Source organism: Pseudorasbora parva, chromosome 17 (genome assembly GCF_024679245.1).
Source record: "Pseudorasbora parva isolate DD20220531a chromosome 17, ASM2467924v1, whole genome shotgun sequence".
NCBI lineage: Eukaryota > Metazoa > Chordata > Actinopteri > Cypriniformes > Gobionidae > Pseudorasbora > Pseudorasbora parva.
The window spans coordinates 10424163-10443737 of record NC_090188.1 but is presented as its reverse complement, the minus strand read 5'-3'; the positions used below and the strand labels follow the sequence as shown (position 1 = coordinate 10443737).

At 37.9% G+C, this 19575-nt stretch overlaps 1 protein-coding gene across 25 annotated transcripts in view; it reads right to left on the bottom strand.

Moving 5' to 3' along the window:
* Positions 1–8515: 8515 nt before the first annotated feature.
* kcnma1a (potassium large conductance calcium-activated channel, subfamily M, alpha member 1a) overlaps positions 8516–19575 on the bottom strand; it is a 235492-nt gene continuing 224432 nt past the window's right edge. For 16 of the 25 annotated variants that reach the window (XM_067422357.1, XM_067422361.1, XM_067422367.1 and 13 more), the window contains 5 exons: positions 18354–18548; positions 17888–18006; positions 16541–16765; positions 15307–15335; positions 8516–12185 (listed from right to left, as the gene is read on the bottom strand). In XM_067422357.1, coding sequence (XP_067278458.1) covers positions 12034–12185; positions 15307–15335; positions 16541–16765; positions 17888–18006; positions 18354–18548 — 720 coding nt within the window. In that variant the 3' untranslated portion in view covers positions 8516–12033. The remainder of the gene's footprint in view (positions 12186–15306; positions 15336–16540; positions 16766–17887; positions 18007–18353; positions 18549–19575) is intronic. The other 9 variants (XM_067422366.1, XM_067422372.1, XM_067422373.1 and 6 more) reach the window with 1 other exon arrangement.

Here is a 19575-nt window from a genome sequence, read left to right as displayed (position 1 = left end):
TAAACAACAGGATAAATAGAAAAATTATTTCCATGTTTTTGTGACAAAATCATGTTTTATTATGTACAGAAAGCACATACCCACTCTATCCCGCAGTCTCTGACTCAAACTCACACAGTACGGACACACACTCACACAGAAACGTTTTGTCAGCGCGGTAAAATCGGTCAAATAGTTTAGCTACTTAAAGGGTTAGTTCACCCAAAAATGAAATTGATGTCAAACTGCTGAAATCACGTGACATTGGCGATCAGAATCATTGATCGATTCACTGATTCATGATTAATTTTTTTGAGGTTTGAAAACAAACGCCGAAGAGAAGACTGATGCTGAATAAAGTTGTCGTTTTTGTTATTTTCGGACCAAAATGTATTTTTGATGTTTAAAAAGATTCTAATTAACTAACTGATGTCACATATGGACTACTTAGATGATGTTTTTATTCCCTTTCTGGACATGGACAGTAAAGTGTGCTTAGACTGCATATGCTCTGGGACTAAAATATAAAATATCTTAAACTGTGTTCTGAAGATGAACAGAGGTCTTACGGGTGTGGAACGACATTAGGGTGAGTCATTAATGACATCAATTTCATTTTTGGGTGAACTAAACCTTTAAAGCTACATAACATTTCTCACTATAGTGAGGTAATAACACCGCTGTTCTTGGAGTAGATAAACTTACAGTTTGCCTATTAGTAGAGAAGCTGCTGCCGAACACTGTTAAACATGGAGACATCATCTCTCTCTCTCTCTCTCTCTCTCTCTCTCTCTCTCTCTCTCTCTCTCTCTCTCTCTCTCTCTCTCTCTCTCTCTCTCTCTCTCTCTCTCTCTCTCTAATAACTGCATTAGTCTGCTATCACTACCACTGTTAGTAGCTCTAAAATGATGTTTTGGAATTAGAAATAGGGAAGCGTAAGAAATTAGTCCTATTAGTACATAATTACAGGAGCGTTTTGAAGATAATAACCTTACAAATGCCTTTAAATACATATTCTGTTTTGACTCTGTTCTGTTGAATTATTTAAAAAGTAGTGCACACCGAGGTATAACAGCCAGCCCGTCATCAATTATTCCTTACATATTGCATGTTCAAAATATTCTGGGGGCTATGAAATTTTTGTGAAAATTATCAAAAATGCTGGTAGTGGCTGGAAACTTAATAATAATAATAAAAACACTGGTGGGAAAAGTGATAAAACCCCTGTTAAAAAAACCCACTTATGTATCCATCTGGTATTGAGACTGTTACAGCTGACCCCTGGAGGTAACAATAGCTCAAGGTTTGATTCACCAGTTGATAATACCAGTTTCATATCATTTGTATTTTCAATGATGGACCAAATCTATATTGTACTTCAACCTTTGTCTTAATTCCTCAGGCCTATTGGTTCACCCTTTGTTGCAGCCTCACTTTTTTACGCCTAAAGCTGTTATTTTATATGCTTGACTTGAAAATCAAAGCGTCCATAAGACGGTGGTGGAAATATTGGCATTTTCTTACATTTTCATAGCAGGACTTGGAGGGAAGATTACTCAAAACCAGTGAGCGTGCAAGATTTGCCCTATCCACCAGATTTTCACACAGTCTAGATATTTTGTGTGTGTGTGGTGTGTGTGTTATGTTCATGAAATTATCCACTCCAAAAACGTAATTATATGAAATTAAAAATTGAGTGAAACATATATATTATTTGTTGTTTGGTACTGACATGCATATTGGACCTTGCCAGCTGGTAAATGACACGATGGTAAATCATAATCTTGGAGAAAATTAGGGTAACCTTTAGGATTAAATGTTTTAGTTTATCTTATATTAAAATGTATATATTTTTGTCACTTTTTATTATCTTATGTTCCACAAAAAAAAGAACAAGATCAAGAAAATTATATATATATTTTTTGTGAGGCCATAATAGTAGAAAATATAAAGATGCGAGGCATTTTGGCTTGTAAAGACATATGGACATGGAGGCAGCTCAAAGTCACCCATCTGTCAACACTGTAGAGGTGAACTGCCTTTCATTTTATGGTAGAGTAAATTTGATGTTCACAATATAGACTTTCATTTATTTTTCTTTACTCATGTTTAACTACTTATGACATGATATTTCCTCTCATTTATCTTCATGCATGCACTGACAATTAATAGTGTTGTAAATATCACACATTACAAGGTGAAGCTGCAGAGAGAAATCAAGATAATGGATTTCAATCCATGCTGAAGTGTGTGTTTTTCTGTTTTCTTAATAACATATTATTAATGACACGGTGCTGGTAGGGAGCGAATTGGAAGCACATACACGGCTTACACATTTTCTCTTCAGATTGTGTTTTGTGTTCAGGAAAGCTTGCTCTACAAGACAATTACATTACTCCCTGTGGATTTGTTTTCTCTCTGCTGTTTCACATGTAGACAGGCAGACTAATGCATGTGGAGAAAGAGCTTGATTGACCATTGCCAACAAACATTTGTTGAGAGGAGAGGTGATTTTTGATGTCATGTTAAATTAGTCATGATTTTCCTCCCAGTCTTCATGCTGAGAGAAATCTTGTAATATTAGTAAATGATAGGCCAGGCGTGTATAAATAACGACATGCCTTTATTTATACCCATCATCATCATTAATTTGTTTTGAGCATAACAACTTCTGAGTGTAATTTCATGTGAGAGAACTCAAGCATGTAGATGTTTGGCCATGACCAGTAACATGTTGTTTTATTAGTTCCTTTGACAGGTAAATCCCAAATAATGCCATTTTCATCTCATATTGATTCAATGTTAAAACATGAAATATCGACAACAAATGAATATTTTTTGTTTGTTTGTCTAGCCTTCCATTTTTTAATCGTCATATTTACAAAAGCCCCTAAAGGGACATAGTGGTGAAAAAATTATCTCGTGAATGTTTTGCAATGCCCAGAGAAATTTGGCGTTCCCTTGCAAAAATGTTTGCTTTCTGTGAGAAACTTTGCTTTGCTCAAAAGGTTATGCGAGCAAACAATGTTTCTCTGGGGAACATAAAGGTTTTGTTAGTGAATGCAAAGATTACTGGGGAACGCAATGGTTTTGCGAGCAAGTTTTCTAGGGGTAACATTAAACATTTGCGAGGAAAAGGCATTGACTTATTATTTTTCCTCCCTTCCTCCCTATACATATATAATAAATAAATAAATATATATATATATATATATATATATATATATATATATATATATATATATATATATATATATATATATATATAATATATATATATATATAATATAATATAATTATTATTATTATTATTATTTATTTTTTTTACCACCACCATGTCCCTTTGGGGACTCTGTACATTTCTGGCAAGTGAATCCATTGAAGTATTTAAAAATGTTAAGATAGATGAACTTATTATTTAGTCTGTTTATACAATATATTTTATAAATGTAGTAGATTATAGATATAGATAATCTATAGTAGATTATAAATATATAGGTAGGTGACTTTTATTTGCCCTTTTTAATTTAACAAAGATTTTAATATATTTAAAAAATGTATAAGAGTGTACAGGAAAGGTGCTGTATCTTTTCACCACAATTACATTGTAGTACCTTGTTCCAGTTAATTTTCTATGATCTAGTGTGATGAGCACAGTATTTGTATTCTATTATGTAATTATGTAATTTAATAATTCCATGTAGTATGCCATTTAATATGAGGTAATATGTATTTATGCCATTTCATTAAAAATAATGACAAAAATGCAGTATAAAATCAAAAACGTTTGGAAAGTTGTGTTATACATTGTGTAAATGACCCATATTTAAGAACGGCTGAAGTGAAATCGAGACTTCTTTTTCAAGAATCTGGGAGACCATTGACTTTTGTGTGCATGCTCAATCTTAGTCTTCTTGTCTGATAAAAAGTAAATCAAGATTAGTGAGTTTAAGTGTGCTCTATTAACACTAAGCAATTAGGCAGCTCCCAAGCGAGAGCTCTTAATGCCGTGCGTTTCAGCTATCTGATCGCACACATTTGCACAGACCACCAGTCGACTCCACCAGCTCAGCATTGCAGTAACCAACAGGGCACAGGGGGATGAATCCCAGCTGACAAAATGGATAAGTCAATTGGATGAGGCTTACACAAATCTCACCACAGGGCCAGGGAGCGACGCGCTAAAACAAATTAAAAGAGCAAACCGAGAGCATATTTTATGCTAGCGATTTATGATGTAGATGATCCTCCCCTCTCTCCTGTTCCCTTAATGATAAATCATCATCATCTTCCAGAAGAATGGATGGAGAAGGAAATCAAAATGTCAGTAAGAGAAAGCAAAAATGGCAAATGCGCCGTGCTTTTGTTGTTCCTCTTAAATTCTGTTAATCGCCTCAGGTAAAGATTAACTGCTGCTGCCAATTTAATTCAGCTTCAAATAATGCAACAAGGTCACTGTTTTCCTTTCGCTCTTCTTTCTTGGCTCTCTCTCTCTCCTCTCTCTCTCTCTCTCTCTCTCTCTCTCCTCTCTCTCTCTCTCTCTAGTGCAGGATTGAGTTGTCATGTAGCTCTAATAGGCAGCACAGGGAATCATTAGTCCGGCTCAGCTCTCTGACTGATGGGCATTTCACTCCAATCATCTGGCCGTGCTCAGACGGCGCGGCACTATTGACACGGTGTCAGAGCTGAGAGAGGATGGCTTAATCAGCCGGGACACTCTCAGCATTGATTTGACAAGCTGCCGTAATGACCTTCTTGTTTTTGTAAAGGATCACTGTTTATCTGAGCTGGCACTGATGCACTGAGCATGCCGCATCGTCATGGAAACTATTATCACGGCCAAGCCGGGGCCTTGGAGGGCTCCTAAAGATGATGTCGAATGTGACTCGAGGGGGGGTCGCCATAGACGGGGGTCTGTTGCCACGGTGATAGCTACTCCTCCTCTGACTGCTGTCTGTCAGAGACACGCGAAGGACTCTTAGAGAGATGGCGTTTCAAGTCAATATCGGATCCGAGGGGTGACTTTGACTTGAATAATAGTGGGAGTCGCACTAAGGAAAAAAATTGTCATGTTGAAAACAAACCCCATCAAGTGTACAACACATTGATTGTTAAGTGTTCAATATTAGAAATTTCTCACTTTCATTTACTCCACTGACAATCCACCCAGAAAATTGTTTTTGATTTTAGCAACTATTGATTTGCTAAATGGCCCATAATGGCCACTCGAATGTATTCATGTGGGAAAATACCCACCAACGCCCAACCTTGTTGGCTTCGGCCATGATGAGACGAAACTCTGACCACCTCTCTGCATTTCAATAACGTCATGTGCGTTATGCTTTAATTCATAATAAGCAGCCTTACGGCATCACCCGGGATGTTCTTATGAGTGTATTTGCGAAAGGATTCGGGGATGAGGACGCTGTCAGGTGGATGAGTGTAATCAGCCCGTCCGCCATCCACCCCTCCGCCTCCTTCCCAATCTCCCCCCACAGCCCATGTGTCAGACAGTAAATATTACTGCCGTACTGACAGGCCTGGAGCCGTGACTCACCGTGTAAAATCGTTAATAAGCAGCATGATGGGGCCACTACATCCCAAGGTGAGATTGTAGGGGGCTGTTTTCATCCACAATTATCCAAAGGACAGCATGAAGTGTCCATGGCGGGATGATTTGTGGGCTGAAAACAAGTGTGCTTTGTCTCTGCAAAGAGATGAGGGCTTGGGAGCAGGCAAGGAAGATAGAGAGAGGTCAAACGGATGGGAGTTAGCCTTAGCTAAAAAAGTACAGCTGTTAATGCAGTATGCTAGTTTACAAAAAAAACAAAAAAAAACAGGTCAAGACATTTGGATCCACTCTATATTAAGAGCAACATAACATTAAGCACGGTGGAGGATGAACAACTCTTCCTTAAAATCATATCTAAATAAAATGTACAAACCCGATTCCAAAAAAGTTGGGACATTGTACAAATTGTGAATAAAAAAGAATGCAATAATTTACAAATCTCATAAACTAGAATATAGATTGCAAATGTTAATGAGAATGAGGCATTTTGAAATGTCATCCCAAATATTGGCTCATTATGGATTTCATGAGCGCTACACATTCCAAAAAAGTTGGGACAGGTAGCAATAAGAGGCCAGATAAGTTAAGTGTACGTATAAGGAACAGCTGGAGGACCAATTTGTAACTTATTTGGCAAATTGGCAACATGATTGTGTATAAAAAGAGCCTTATTGTTGCAAAGAGTTTGAAGTTAAAAATTGCAAAGAGTTTGAAGTTATCATCTACAGTGCATAATATCATCCAAAGATTCAGAGATTCTGGAACAATCTCTGTGCGTAAGGGTCAAGGCCGGAAAGCCATACTGGATGCCCGTGATCTTCAGGCCCTTAGACGGCACTGCAGCATAATCCAGCATTGTTTATTGAGAGGAATACTTAATAAGGCAAAGTGGAAAACTGTTATGTGGTCAGACAAATCAAAATTGGAAGTTCTTTTTGGAAAACTGGGACACTATGTCATCTGGACTAAAGAAGACAAGGACAACCCAAGCTGTTATCATCGCTTGGTTCAGAAGCCTGCATCTCTAATGGTATGGGGTTGCATGAGTGTGTGTGGCATGGGCAGCTTACACATCTGGAAAGGCACCATCAATGCTGAAAGGTATATCCAAGTTCTAAAACAACATATGCTCCCATCACGATGTCGTCTCTTTCAGGGAAGACCTTGCATTTTCCAACATGACAATGACACTGCATCAATGACAACATCATACTGCATAGAAGAAGGATCCGGGTACTGAAATGGCCAGCCTGCAGACCAGATCTTTTACCCATAGAAAACATTTGACACATCATAAAGAGAAAGATACGAAAAAGAAGACCTAAGACAGTTGAGCAACTAGAAGTAACTTAAACTGGAATTCAACGAATGGCCACTAGAGGCAGGCTCCTCCCACATGTTAATATGCCCAACTTTACAGCAGAAAAAAAAAAAAAAACCTTGAACAAAAGCCTGGAACAAAACGTGTTTTTGGTCTATACAGCTAATTTTTCCCTTCATGACAACTGTGTGGGGGGTGAATTTTTTTAAATAACTTATCCATTTAAATTATATTAAGCCTTAAAGTTCTACATAATTAAGGGCATGGCTATTTGATTGACAGGTGGATTTCCACTATGGTTGAGCTAGATGAGTATAGTTTCAGCAACTAGGCACCTCATCTCCACCCACATCCCACCTCTTTGTCCATTTTCAGTTATCCGGGAGCTGCCAAGATGGCGACAGCCAGCTTTAGGTTTCAAAAATGCTCTTCAGAATCCTACGGGTGACATCATGGACACTACGTCCATACCTTTTTTACAGTCTATGGTTTCGATCCTCCCAATCACCAAATCTGTTAATGTACATCAGTTTATGATGAGTATTCGCAAATGTTGGCACGCTGAACAAAACCTCGGAGTTTCAGCGATTGCTAATCTTAACGCCTCTGATTGGCCATTGCATTCATAAGCTCAACAGAGTCACTTGTAATTAATTATAGTGTGTCACTTTGTTAAATACATACAGAGTGTGATGTATTTTATACAACATCTAAATGAGCAGGCCGAAATGCAATGCAACAATCAGCACTTTTGATTTAATTTGAGTTTTCACTTTATTACTAGATTTTGTTTAATGTGCAAGCAAATGTGCAATTTTTGGTGTTCACTAGGTGAATTTGACTCAAAGTGGGAGCTAATTATTTTATTGCCATTTATTAATATATTTGAGATATTTTACAAACTGTGAAGTGGTAGAAGCAGTGTAAATGTTTTTGTTGTATGTGGCTCGTTTCTGTTTTATTGCAAGAGACTGGGAGAATAGGTCTTGCATGGGTTCGTTCAGTAAACATACTGCCAAGTTAAATGGCTGATCAATCAATTTCACTCGAATCGATCTGAATCAGTTCAGCTTGCGTGCACACACAGGGAGCCACTTTATTGTAAATCAATCATTTTGAAAACATCTCACAAAGGGGCCAGTCCTTACTAACAAGCCATAAATTTAAACCTACAGGGTGCCACCCTTATCAGCCTACAAATCAGGAGCGCAGCCAACATCTGTTCTACTTCCTCCTCTTTATTTCGGCTTTGGTGGGTCAAGCTCAAATCTTTAGTTTTGAAAGGAACGAGGCACGTAATCAGACTAATATCGTTCCGTAGAAAAGGCTTTTTTTTAAGACTGAACCCAAAGAATGCTGTGTTGTGCACATAGTTAATGTGTTCTGTAATTCTTAAAGCATGTCTTTGTAGACATAAGACATGAAATTGAAATCCTCACATTCTTTTGTAAGCAATATGTGCAGTAATTCAACAGCGAGATGGGTTGTTATCCGTCATTCTAAGCATCTTTTTAAATGTTAGCAGATGTTTGGGAAAAGGTGTGTTCCCTGCATCCAATACACCGTTTCTTTTTTTGGTAGCGTAACAATATTGTTTCTGTTCAAATGTCGAGTGAAAATCATGACGCAATATAAGTCACCTGTAGAACACAAATACATCCATTTTAATTGAGAAAATACAAAAAGAAACCATGTACAATTTATGTACAAACTTTTTGTACAAGACAGTATGTTTATCAGCAGGTTATATTTGACAGTCAGGTAGATCAGCTTCAGCACCATCAATTTCTTCACGTCTGGTAGACAAATCAGTCATAATCTGCTATGAGCAACTCCTTTATCCTGTAATGAATATGCCAATAATTACATGTATATATGGATGTTTTGATTATTTATTGAAGTGGAAGAAAAGACAGTAACAAAACAGTAATCCATATGCAAGTTCAGCATGTTAAGACTTAATTCCCCTCCTTTATTCTGTTACAGTGTATTTTCTTTATACAGTTTCTAAAACTTAAATCTGTCCTTTACAGTAGAATAAAATAGCCAAAATATGACAGTTGTGTATTACATAGCACATCAGTAAGGTTGCTTTATATGTTACTTTAATTAAAACACTCTTGAATACAATGACAGGTGATCGAAATAAACATCATAGTCAGTTCTACCCAGCATCTATCAGCCATTGCTGTACCTCTTTTTTTTTTTTTGTACTTTCACTATTCATAACCAAGGTGCTAGAATTTTAGCAGCTTGCATAGGCACGTGTCATATGCCTGTTTGAATGCCACTTTTCGCTCTAGTGGGTCTTACGGCGTTCCTCCTTTGGTCTTCCTGCACTGCCTGGCACTGTCCTGGCATGGAGGCAAGGATGGCTTGGATGTTCTCCATGCTAGTATTAGATGCCACAATATTCATACACTGGTACCAACCAATGACTGACTGATGCTGGTAGACAGATACATTTCATGGCACTGTAGAAACTCTGATATGTGTACACTGTAGTATCTTCACAAGATGTACAAATAAATTGCATGATACTAAAACATTGCACATTTGTTGCAGTGGAGAAGAAAATATCAGTATAGCCTCTTACCGCCATTAGGGCTACGAAAGGTAACAAGAAAATGTAAGCCAGCTTTATTTAGTAGTTTTGTCATCAGGATAGCTACCTGAGTATGTGGAAAAAAAGAAAAAGCTCTGTAAACAAACAACCGGTTTTGACGTTTTCAAACTCTGTGATAGTAATGGATTTAAATGCTGATGACAAAATGGAATGTAAGAACCTGATGGTAAATAATCATTGGTTAAAAATGCATTCTGCTTCCCTCAACGTGCATCTACACTCTTCTCATCAAATGAAACCTGCTGTCTTTATCACGCCATCTGCCTTTGTAATGTAGCTTCATTACAGGAAAAGGACTTTACATAGAAGAAAATAATATCAAATAAATTGGACATTAACGCCAATGGATTTCTTTTTTTCTTCAGGCTAGCAAGTATGTTGACAATCCAATTATACATACAGTTTACTCACATTAGTATTATTATTTTTTAATCATTTAGAAATCTACTTGCTACAAAGTGTAACACCAATGTAACCACAATTCAGAAAATCACTTCAGGACAGCCTAATTGTCCAATAGACAAACAATAAAGCAGAGATCCTTTTACTCGAGAAAATAAATGTGGACTAGAGGGGGCAGAATTTATACACCAGATTGATATCTTTTGCTCAATGGATGGACATGTGCTAATGTCTCTTCTTGCATCTACAATCATATGGCTATTAGCTTGCTGCTGATCTGATCAAATTATGTTTGCACAAGTACTTCAGCATGCTCTTCTCTTTACCCAGACCTAATTTAGGTCAAACATCGCTAATATTACTATAACTCTACCCTCGTTACAGAAAGAGCAGAGCCCCTCCTCATGCACATCTCTGAGTTCATGTCTGTCTGAAGATCAACATCAGCTTATCTGGAATTACAGAAAAGTGTCATTCAGTATTGGTTTTCACCTCTGTTAGCTTATGAAAATGAAAGCATATATGCTGTTTTAGTAGTAGAGCTCGAAGTCCTTCAAAGCAGCCCGTGTGAGTATCAAAGAGCACTCCAGATGGAAAGCTGAAACTGTACCGTCTTGACTCGGGTTCACAGATCTTTGACACGTCCCGGTTGATGTTATGTGATATGTTGTTTTGTTGTCAGGGGTAAAACTGAACTGCTGTGCACTGTAGCTATTAAGATATCTTTAAGATACATTTAGAAATAAAGTTCTCTGATATGTATAAAAATAAGTACAAAATGATTACGCTCATGGATAAAAAATAAGTATGTACTTATGTATAAATCTGACAGAGCACTTGAAGCAAAGTTCAAAGGTCTGTGAAGCATATGTATCAGTATACGTTCTACTTTAAAGGTACAACATAGTCGTGTAGCCTTGATAGAAGTGAGTGACGTTCAGATTCATTCAGTCCACAGCAAGACTCATCCACAAGGTACAACTTTGACTGATAATTGAACATCATGATTGAGCTTATTCATTCGGTCTAGAGTTTAAGGCATCACAGTTGGTCACAGGGAACATCCAAGCACTTTTCCGCCCCTGTACCAACTCTGTGTCAGGCAGTGGCTACACCAAAAGGAGGAACCAATGATGCCCACTTTTCGCAATATGTGGCATTTTCAATTGTGTATTTTTCATGTCGGCGTAAAAAGCTCAATCATTGTTGAATTATCAGCAGGTGACAGTAGCGTTTCATTCAGTCGTATTAATAGCAGAGCCGCAGACGCAAACAAACATGTTACAAGCCTTGATCACAGACAGTTTCCTAAATCAACAGTCATGTATGATGGAAAGACATCAACAGAAGTAGTGCATATCCTCAATGTATTGCCAATTCCGAAGAGCTACGTTGGGACGACCATTTGCATTAGGTACAGCAAACATTTCCATGTGTATACGTGCATGCCTGTAGGGATGGAAATGGGCATCCTTTCCTGAGCCAAACGTTCAGGCAGCCTTCGGCACACACCATGCATGGATACAGTCACGCAAACGCTCGTTTCCCTGAACAAAGCCATTCGTTGAACAGCCTCAGTCTGTGACTTCAGCCTCAAACTCAGAGGAGAACCGAGGGTAAGCTTTGACTCTTCCGTGAGCAGTGCTCGAGTTATTACGCGCTAGTGCAAAATGAAATGGACGACGGATACGCAACTCAATCGGCGGGGCTAATCTTTGGGTAGTGTTTGGATGAAGTGAACGACGGTGACCCTCATCCTCCATTATAGCACCCTCTGCATGGAGTCAGGTCACGGCAGAGGTGAGATATTGCAAAGAATCACAGGAAGTACTTTTTTTCTTCTTCTTTTGTTTGCCTGTTAACATAATTTCAAAAAGTGCTAGGGGCTGTACAATCCTTACTTGATTGTCATTATGTACATCACTATGTATACATATATAAAAGTATGGAAGTAACATTAAAGGTATACACATAGGAAGTCCCTTCCATTTTTCGATCGCTTCAGACCCTTGATTCGAACAAGGGAAGAACAATGTGTCTCCGTCATCATCAGTCATCGTTTTACAATTAGCGCTCATCTTTTACAGCAGGATGACCCAAGTCCCTCCGTGATGGTAAAGGCTGGGGATTCGTTCAGCATTCATCTTCGACTTCTCGGATAGGTGGAATCAGGCTGCTAGTGGATTTATACTGATTGACTTGGTTGGCCATGTGAGTGCTCATGGGCTTGATTTGAATGTTCCTTGGGTATGCATTTTCTGCTTCATCTGTAAACCATCTCTTTTCTGTGAGACAGCCGAGCGGGAGAGAAGCAGAGGACGAGAGAAATAGTGTTAATATCAGGTCTTTAAAGCAGGGTTATGCATCTCTCTTAAAAAAAAAGAAAGAATACCAGGCTCTCTTTCTCTCTCTACACATACAATTTCATTCACATTCAGAAAGACACAGGGTGAAACACATTGTTGGACCTATTACTGATTTCATGAGGCAGCGAAATGTACGGTATGTAAAAAGCATGTACAGCCTTCAAACAAGGGCATATTGTAGCCAAAATGAATGACTGTATCAAGACGTGTATCCGAGCACGTTATCATGTGGAATTAGATGTTTTATTCCGAAATGTCTCCTACAAGGACTTAAGCCATGCGCAGGGCCGGCATCTGTCCTCATCATAGTCACATTCTCCTCGGCGGTGTCATTTTCCAGCACTCCAACATTTTCAACTATTTCTCCAACTTGAAATGTGCTGCACACCTTGGAGTGTCAGGCTGCGACAAGCCACGGGGGGAAGTGTGTCACGGCGAAGTCGTTTGATGTAAGTGGAGCTGTGCCTGAGGTGGTGCAAGGAGTCAGCCACCTCGCTCCATTCCCTTGAGTTTACTACTGATGCTGGAACTTACATTGCCCGGAGACATCCTGTGGCTCTGCAAGGGTTAAAAGAGCCAATTTCAACAGCACAGGGACGCTCATCATGGTTCCCCTCTCACACAGATATTTGAGGTGAATTTAGGCTGAGAGCGGAACATGAAACCACTTTCGCCTGGTTTGAGTGGGGAACTTTTAATGGACCAAATCTACGTTTAAAAAAAAAAGGTTGTAGAGTATATTAATCTTACTTCCAGCAAAATATGTTATTGGGAATGACACAAAGCCACCAATGTGTCATTAACAGTTAGCAATATTGTCCAGACAGGTTAATCAACCAATATCTGGAGATTGCGGATTGACAATTAAAAAATTCTATTTACATTTAATGAAAGAAAATATGTGCACAATTAATTATAATTAACATATCAAGAGATAATGGAGTTTGTGAATCTTTGCAATGAATTTTTAAAAAAAATCTGAATTTTAAATTTAATCAAATACAGCATGTAACCCTGGACCAGTAAATCTTTTGAAATTGAGATTTATCATCTGAAAGCTGATTGATGTATAGTTTGATAGGATAAATCTAAATATTGAGAACATCACTTTTAAAGTTGTCCAAATGAAGTCCTTATGTACGCATATTATTAATAATTTTTTGTTGAAATATTTATGGTAGGAAATTACAAAATATCTTCATGGAACATGATCTTTACTTAATATCCTAATGATTTTTGGCATTAAAGGTATAATTCACCCAAAAAAGAAAATTGTCATTTACTCACCCTCATGTTGTTCCAAACCTGTACGAGTTTCTTTGTTCTACTGAACACAAGATAAGATATTTGGAAGAATGTTTGTAACAAAACAGATAGAAAAACCATTCACTATCATAGTATTTTTTCCCCCCTACTATGGTAGTCAATGGTTGCTATATCTGCTTGGTTGCAAATATTTATCCAAATATCTTATTTTGTGTTCAGCAGAACAAAGAAACTCATACATATTTGGAACAACATGAGGGTGGAACATCTTCAAATGATGACAATTTTTGGGTGAGCTATTCCTTTAAAGAAAAATCTAAAATTTTGACCCACAAATATACCCGTGCGACTGGTCCAGAGTTACATATAATAAGTAGTTAAATCTGCATTTTTTAGCTTTTTATGTAACGGTCTATTACTAATCATTTCATTTTAAGATTTAAAGGATTAGTTCAAAAGGAAAATTTCCTGATAATTTACTCCCATCTCATCCAAGATGTTCATATCTTTCTTCAGTTGAAAATAAATTACTTTTTGGAGGAAAACCTTCCAGGATTTTTCTCTACATAATCAGCTTCAATGGCAACCAACCGGTTAAAGGTCCAAATCAATGCAATTTCGAAGGGCTTCAGAGGCTCTACGCAAATCCAGACGAGGAATAGGGTCTTATCTAGTGAAATCATCGATCTATAAATGAATATACCAACATTTTTCATCTTGCACTGCTCTGTGACTTGCCACGAATTGTGTTATCATGTTGGATAGTTCACGCTACACATAGGCAGAATTACTGCCCCAAGCGAACGTGCAAAGTCTAATACAAACGCTCTTTCAAAATCATCCGCCATCATTGTTTAACCTTTTTTTTGCTAAAGGATTAACATGTGCAAAGTGTAAACACGGGGCGGTACTTCTGCTTACATCTAGCCTGACCTTCCTGACATGATCAAACAATCGGTGGTGTATCGCAGAGCAGCTCAAGATGAGCAATTTAGGTTAAAAAAAAAATACATCAAATGTAATTTTTTTGTTTGTTTTGAAAATGGCCAATGTTTTCGCTAGATCATGCAGAGCCTCTGAAGCCATTCGAAGCCCTTTGAAACTGCATTGATTTGGACCTTCAACCTGTTGGTTGCCATAGAAGTCCATTGTATTCCTGGAATGTTTTTCACAAACTTCATTTCTTTTTGACTGAAGAAAGAAAGACATGAACATCTTGGATATGATAGGGGTGAGTAAATTATCAGGACATTTACATTTTGAAGTGAACAAATCCTTTAATTAAATGGCTTTGAAAATGACTCAACCAATCAGAATGCGCATTTTTCAAATACCATTTTTGGATTGGATGACGTAACAAACAAACACATTTTGATAAACTACCTGCAGGAATAATGTGCAGACACACTGACCTCTCACACAATGCAGTTTGACTTAGAGAAAGAAAGAAAGAAAACCTAATGAGAGGTAAATGAACTGAAGGAGAGGAACTGAAATAATTCAAGGGGACTACTGAGAGAGATCACTGGAACCTATCGGATGGACAGAGGTATAGAGAGCATGCAATGCTGGGATGGTCCTGAGCATGACAAGAGTTAGGCAGTAGCAGCAGCCATTTGCTTTCGGTTAGAAAGCAAAGGTGAAAAGTAGGCATGATTTCCTTGGAAAGTAAAATCAAAATCCCCTCTCATAACAGTGCTCCACAAAGGACAAAGTTATGATTTAAAGATCCCACAACAGGTGCTGTATCATGCAGAATCATTAACTTGCATACCTGGGCCCATTCTATTCATCCTTGTTGCACTTTAGAAAAAAAAGTGGTCTATGTAAGTTTTACAGTGTTTAAGGCAAGTAACAGGTCTCAAACAGAATAACTGACATCATATGTCTACATTTTTAGTCTGGTTAACATATTCATAAAAAAATTATAACCATCTTTATTTTACACTAATGGGGAATGATTATTATTTTTATATATATTTTACTTCTGCAACTATAAATTCAGTAAGATTTACAAACTATTCAAAGTACTTTTTAACACTTAATTTTTGGAGCTAAAGAAAACAATGGATCTACTCTTTAAAATAAAATATTTGCTTTTCAAATATGAACTAATATAACCTACTTTTTTCTCTCACGGGGGAATATCCTACAAACTCTAATACCTGTTGAATTGCAACTTGTAGGCACGCATCGTAACAAGCACTGAAATCAATGCAGGGTTTTACAGCATCCCACAATGCCTTGCAGCTCCTCCATTCTGATGAGAGATTAATCTCTACAGTTTTATGAAGACTGTATATCTAGATGATAAAGATTTCTGGTCATTTTAAATTATCCCAAATTAAATTATCCAAATGCCACGATAAATAAACTCAATAAGGGCTTCTGCACCTGCAAGGCATGAAGGGATGGTGTGAAACTATATAGGCCATGATAATGTCTCTATACCCTACCTGGAACATAAAAATAAATAAAAAATCACTAAGCATAACTAAAAATAAGCCACTAACACAGACTAAAAACATGATGATGCAATTTGCAGTTCTCACACACACACACAAACACATAACAATGACATATAACAATGAAGGCAAGAAATGAACTAATGCTGTTTCCTTACTGAAAATGATCCATATTAACTATACACAAGCTTAACAATAAATATTAACCAAACATTTCTAGAGGTCTGCATGGGACCTGCAAATTTCATACTAATATTAATCATTCATACAGTTAAAATTTCAAAATTAGGTTGATTGTGTTTGTACAGTACATGTGCAGCAGCGATATGCAGACTGATGCTGGCATGGACCTGGCAATGTGATGATGATCAGAGGTGTGTGTGGTCAAGGCGAGGGCCACATGCACATAACAATGAGGCAAACACACAAACAAACAGAACAACAACACACACACAGCATCCTTTCCGTTTGAAGTGTGCTAAAACCACAGAGGTTAACAAACACACACACTCACTCTACTGGGTTAAAAAGAGATAAACATACTTCTGTTTGTCCCGGGCTTCGCGAGCTTTGCTGCTGCGGTTCTGTCGGTTCGTGGCAGGGATGGAGTGAACAGACGAACTCTTCTTGCTGGATGAATGAGAGGAATGGGAGGAGTGGGACAAGCTTGCTCGGGACTGGCCCGCGTTGTGGTCGAACTGCATCAGACAGAAGATCAGGTCCGTGGGCACCAGCTCAAACTCATAAGGCGGGTTTGTGATGACATATCTGTGCACATTGAAAAATTACATCTCATGTAAGAGGAAATAAAGCATTTGCTTCACTTGTTTTGATTTTGTGATATTTGTCATTTTGCACTTCAAATAATATTAAACAAATTGTAAAATAAAATTAAACAAAAAAGTGTATTTTTAAAAATGTTCTCCCATTCCAGCCTTCGCGCGGATAAGAAAAAGAAAAGTGCAAAACTTTAGGACTATCAGACTATTTTAATATTAGTTTACAATGTCATTTATTTCTCAAATGTCACGTCTTTCAGAAATCAATCTAATATTGGTGCTTATGAAACATTTGTTATTATTATCAATGTTAAAAACAGTTGTGCTGCTTAATGTTTTAGTGGAAAATGAGATACATTTTTGAGATTTCCTGGACGAATATAAAAGTTTAAAATAACAGCATTTTTTTTAAAACACCAATCTTTTGTAACATTAGCTGCTTTTCCACTGTTGGGCCGAACAGCTCTAAAAATGGTAGGGAACGGTTATATTTCCACTTGAGCTTGTTTCGGCACGGCACAATTACAAACCATTCATAGCCCTGAGTTCTCAGCACGGTTGGCTAACTGGTAGAATATGCTTAGTGCCGTCGCCACTCAGGATTGGTCACTTCTCTGTTGCCCGGCTACCAGTTTCTCTGCACCTGCCTAAGCACTATTTGAGCGAAGTAAACACAAGTTAATAATAGAAATATCTGATACTCTAGTTGCTGTATACATCTCATATCTCCGTAAACTCTTGCGTTACCAAGGTAATGACTGACGCATTTGTATTACATTCCAAAGAGCTCTGTTATCAGCTCTACAGTGGAAAATGAAACCATATCCATACCGACTGGCCCTACAGTGGAAAAGCAGCTATTGTAAATGTCTATATTTCATGTGTCCTTGCTGAATCAAAATGACTAATTTTAAACATTAGTGTATAATATAAGCATGCATAAACTTGATTTGTTTCAGGTGTTCCTCTATGCTGCCTAGGTAGGGAGTTTATAGGAAAAATGTAGGTTTCACTGTTATTACTCAGTACTAAAGCTGGATTACATGCCTAGTGGAATACGGGACTAAAACCGTTCAGACATCAAGGTCAATAGGTCAACTGGACAGCTCACCTTTTTGTGCACTGGCTTGGTGCACCTAAATGTGCATCTCGCAATCTATAGATTCCAAAGCACAGCATGTTGTATGTTTTTAATGCTTTACAAAATAAGTCTCCGTAGCAACCACCATCCTGAAAAAAGAACAGAAAATAGGGCTTTAAGCGTTCATTCATAGCATTCAAATCAACTTATGCTTATTTTAGGCATGACAAAACCAACTTCTGCAAGAGCAGGTGTTGTTTTGTCTCATCTGCATTTGTATCCTAGTACAATGTCTACACTGCTATAGTGAAATGTGTGGCATTCTTACTCGGATAGAGAAATATCATGATTTAAGGGAACGCTATTTTTCACCCACAGACTTTGCATGTTCAGCTCATTCACTTTGCATTAGCGGGCAGAGGTGGTGTCGGATGGGGAACGAGCCCTGTTGGGCAAAGTGCCAAAATGTGTCAGCTCCTCTTAACCGTCCACTTACCCCCAAGTCTGCGAAGGGCCCATCGTACAGGGCCAGCTGGGCGACCCGACACCTGTCCCTGTTAGCCAGTGTCTGTGGCGTGCTGTAGCCACCTCTCAGTGCGTTCTCCTCAGCCAACAGGCCCTCCAGCTCCGGAGTGGCGCCTCCCGTGACCAGCGTCCGGATCAGGGTGAGGATATTATCATTGAAGTATGTCTGCCAAAATAAAGGAGAGGATCCGGACGTGAGCACCATTAGAGTCACAACTCAAGACAGTCAGGATTTTGGAGCTGTCCTGAATACTGCTATCTAGACCCTGATCTGTCTCTTCTCATTTGACTCCCTGGGAAGGGAAGAGACACGGGAATGCAATTACGCCAGCTGTTGTTGTTGTTGTTGTTGTTGCCGTCGTCTCCTCCCCACGCACATTCATTTTGGTAACACCAGCCATGATTAACAGGGGAGCGTTTTGCACACGAGGACATTTTAATTATCATTATTGTAGCTAATTGTAGATTAGATACAATGAAGAATAGACAACACAACATGTTGTGGACATTTTTCTTGTACAGTGGGATCCAAAGGTCTGAGACCACTAGTGCAGTTTTTTTCAACAGTTTGAGTTTGTTTGTTTATTAAGTGTTTAATGTCATGTTTGCATTAGGGCTATTAACATGACCAACACAAGGTCAATATCGCAATCCATACATTTAAAATTATTATATAAAACATTTCCACTTGACATAAAATACGTTTGGGTGATACATTCTGAAATATTACATATAAACATGTTTCTGAATAAAGTGTTTCCTAGCAGTATCATTAAAAAAATAACAGTCCAATAGAATCTCCAACATGTTTTTTGTTTTTGAATCACAGGTAAGCATATTTAAGAAATGATCGTAAGCAATATTTTATTATATTATATTTTTAAGTGAAAATTTGATTTTCATTTACAATAATTAATCCTAAAATTTAGCATTAGAAACTTAATTTTCAAGCTCAGAGGTTCTCCCGGTTCTTTGAACATTTTGAGTCAGATCAGTGAGTTGTTGACTCGAGAACAGCTGCAGTCGGATCAGTCCAATTCACAAATGAACTGTTGATTTGCGAGCCAATTTAACTGGTTCACTGAAAAGAATCAGTTCATTCATGATTTGGACATTACTATTGAGTCTTGGAGAGGGTGACGATTTCTTGAGTTCAAACATTTTTATGAAATGTAGTGGAATATAAAGTACGA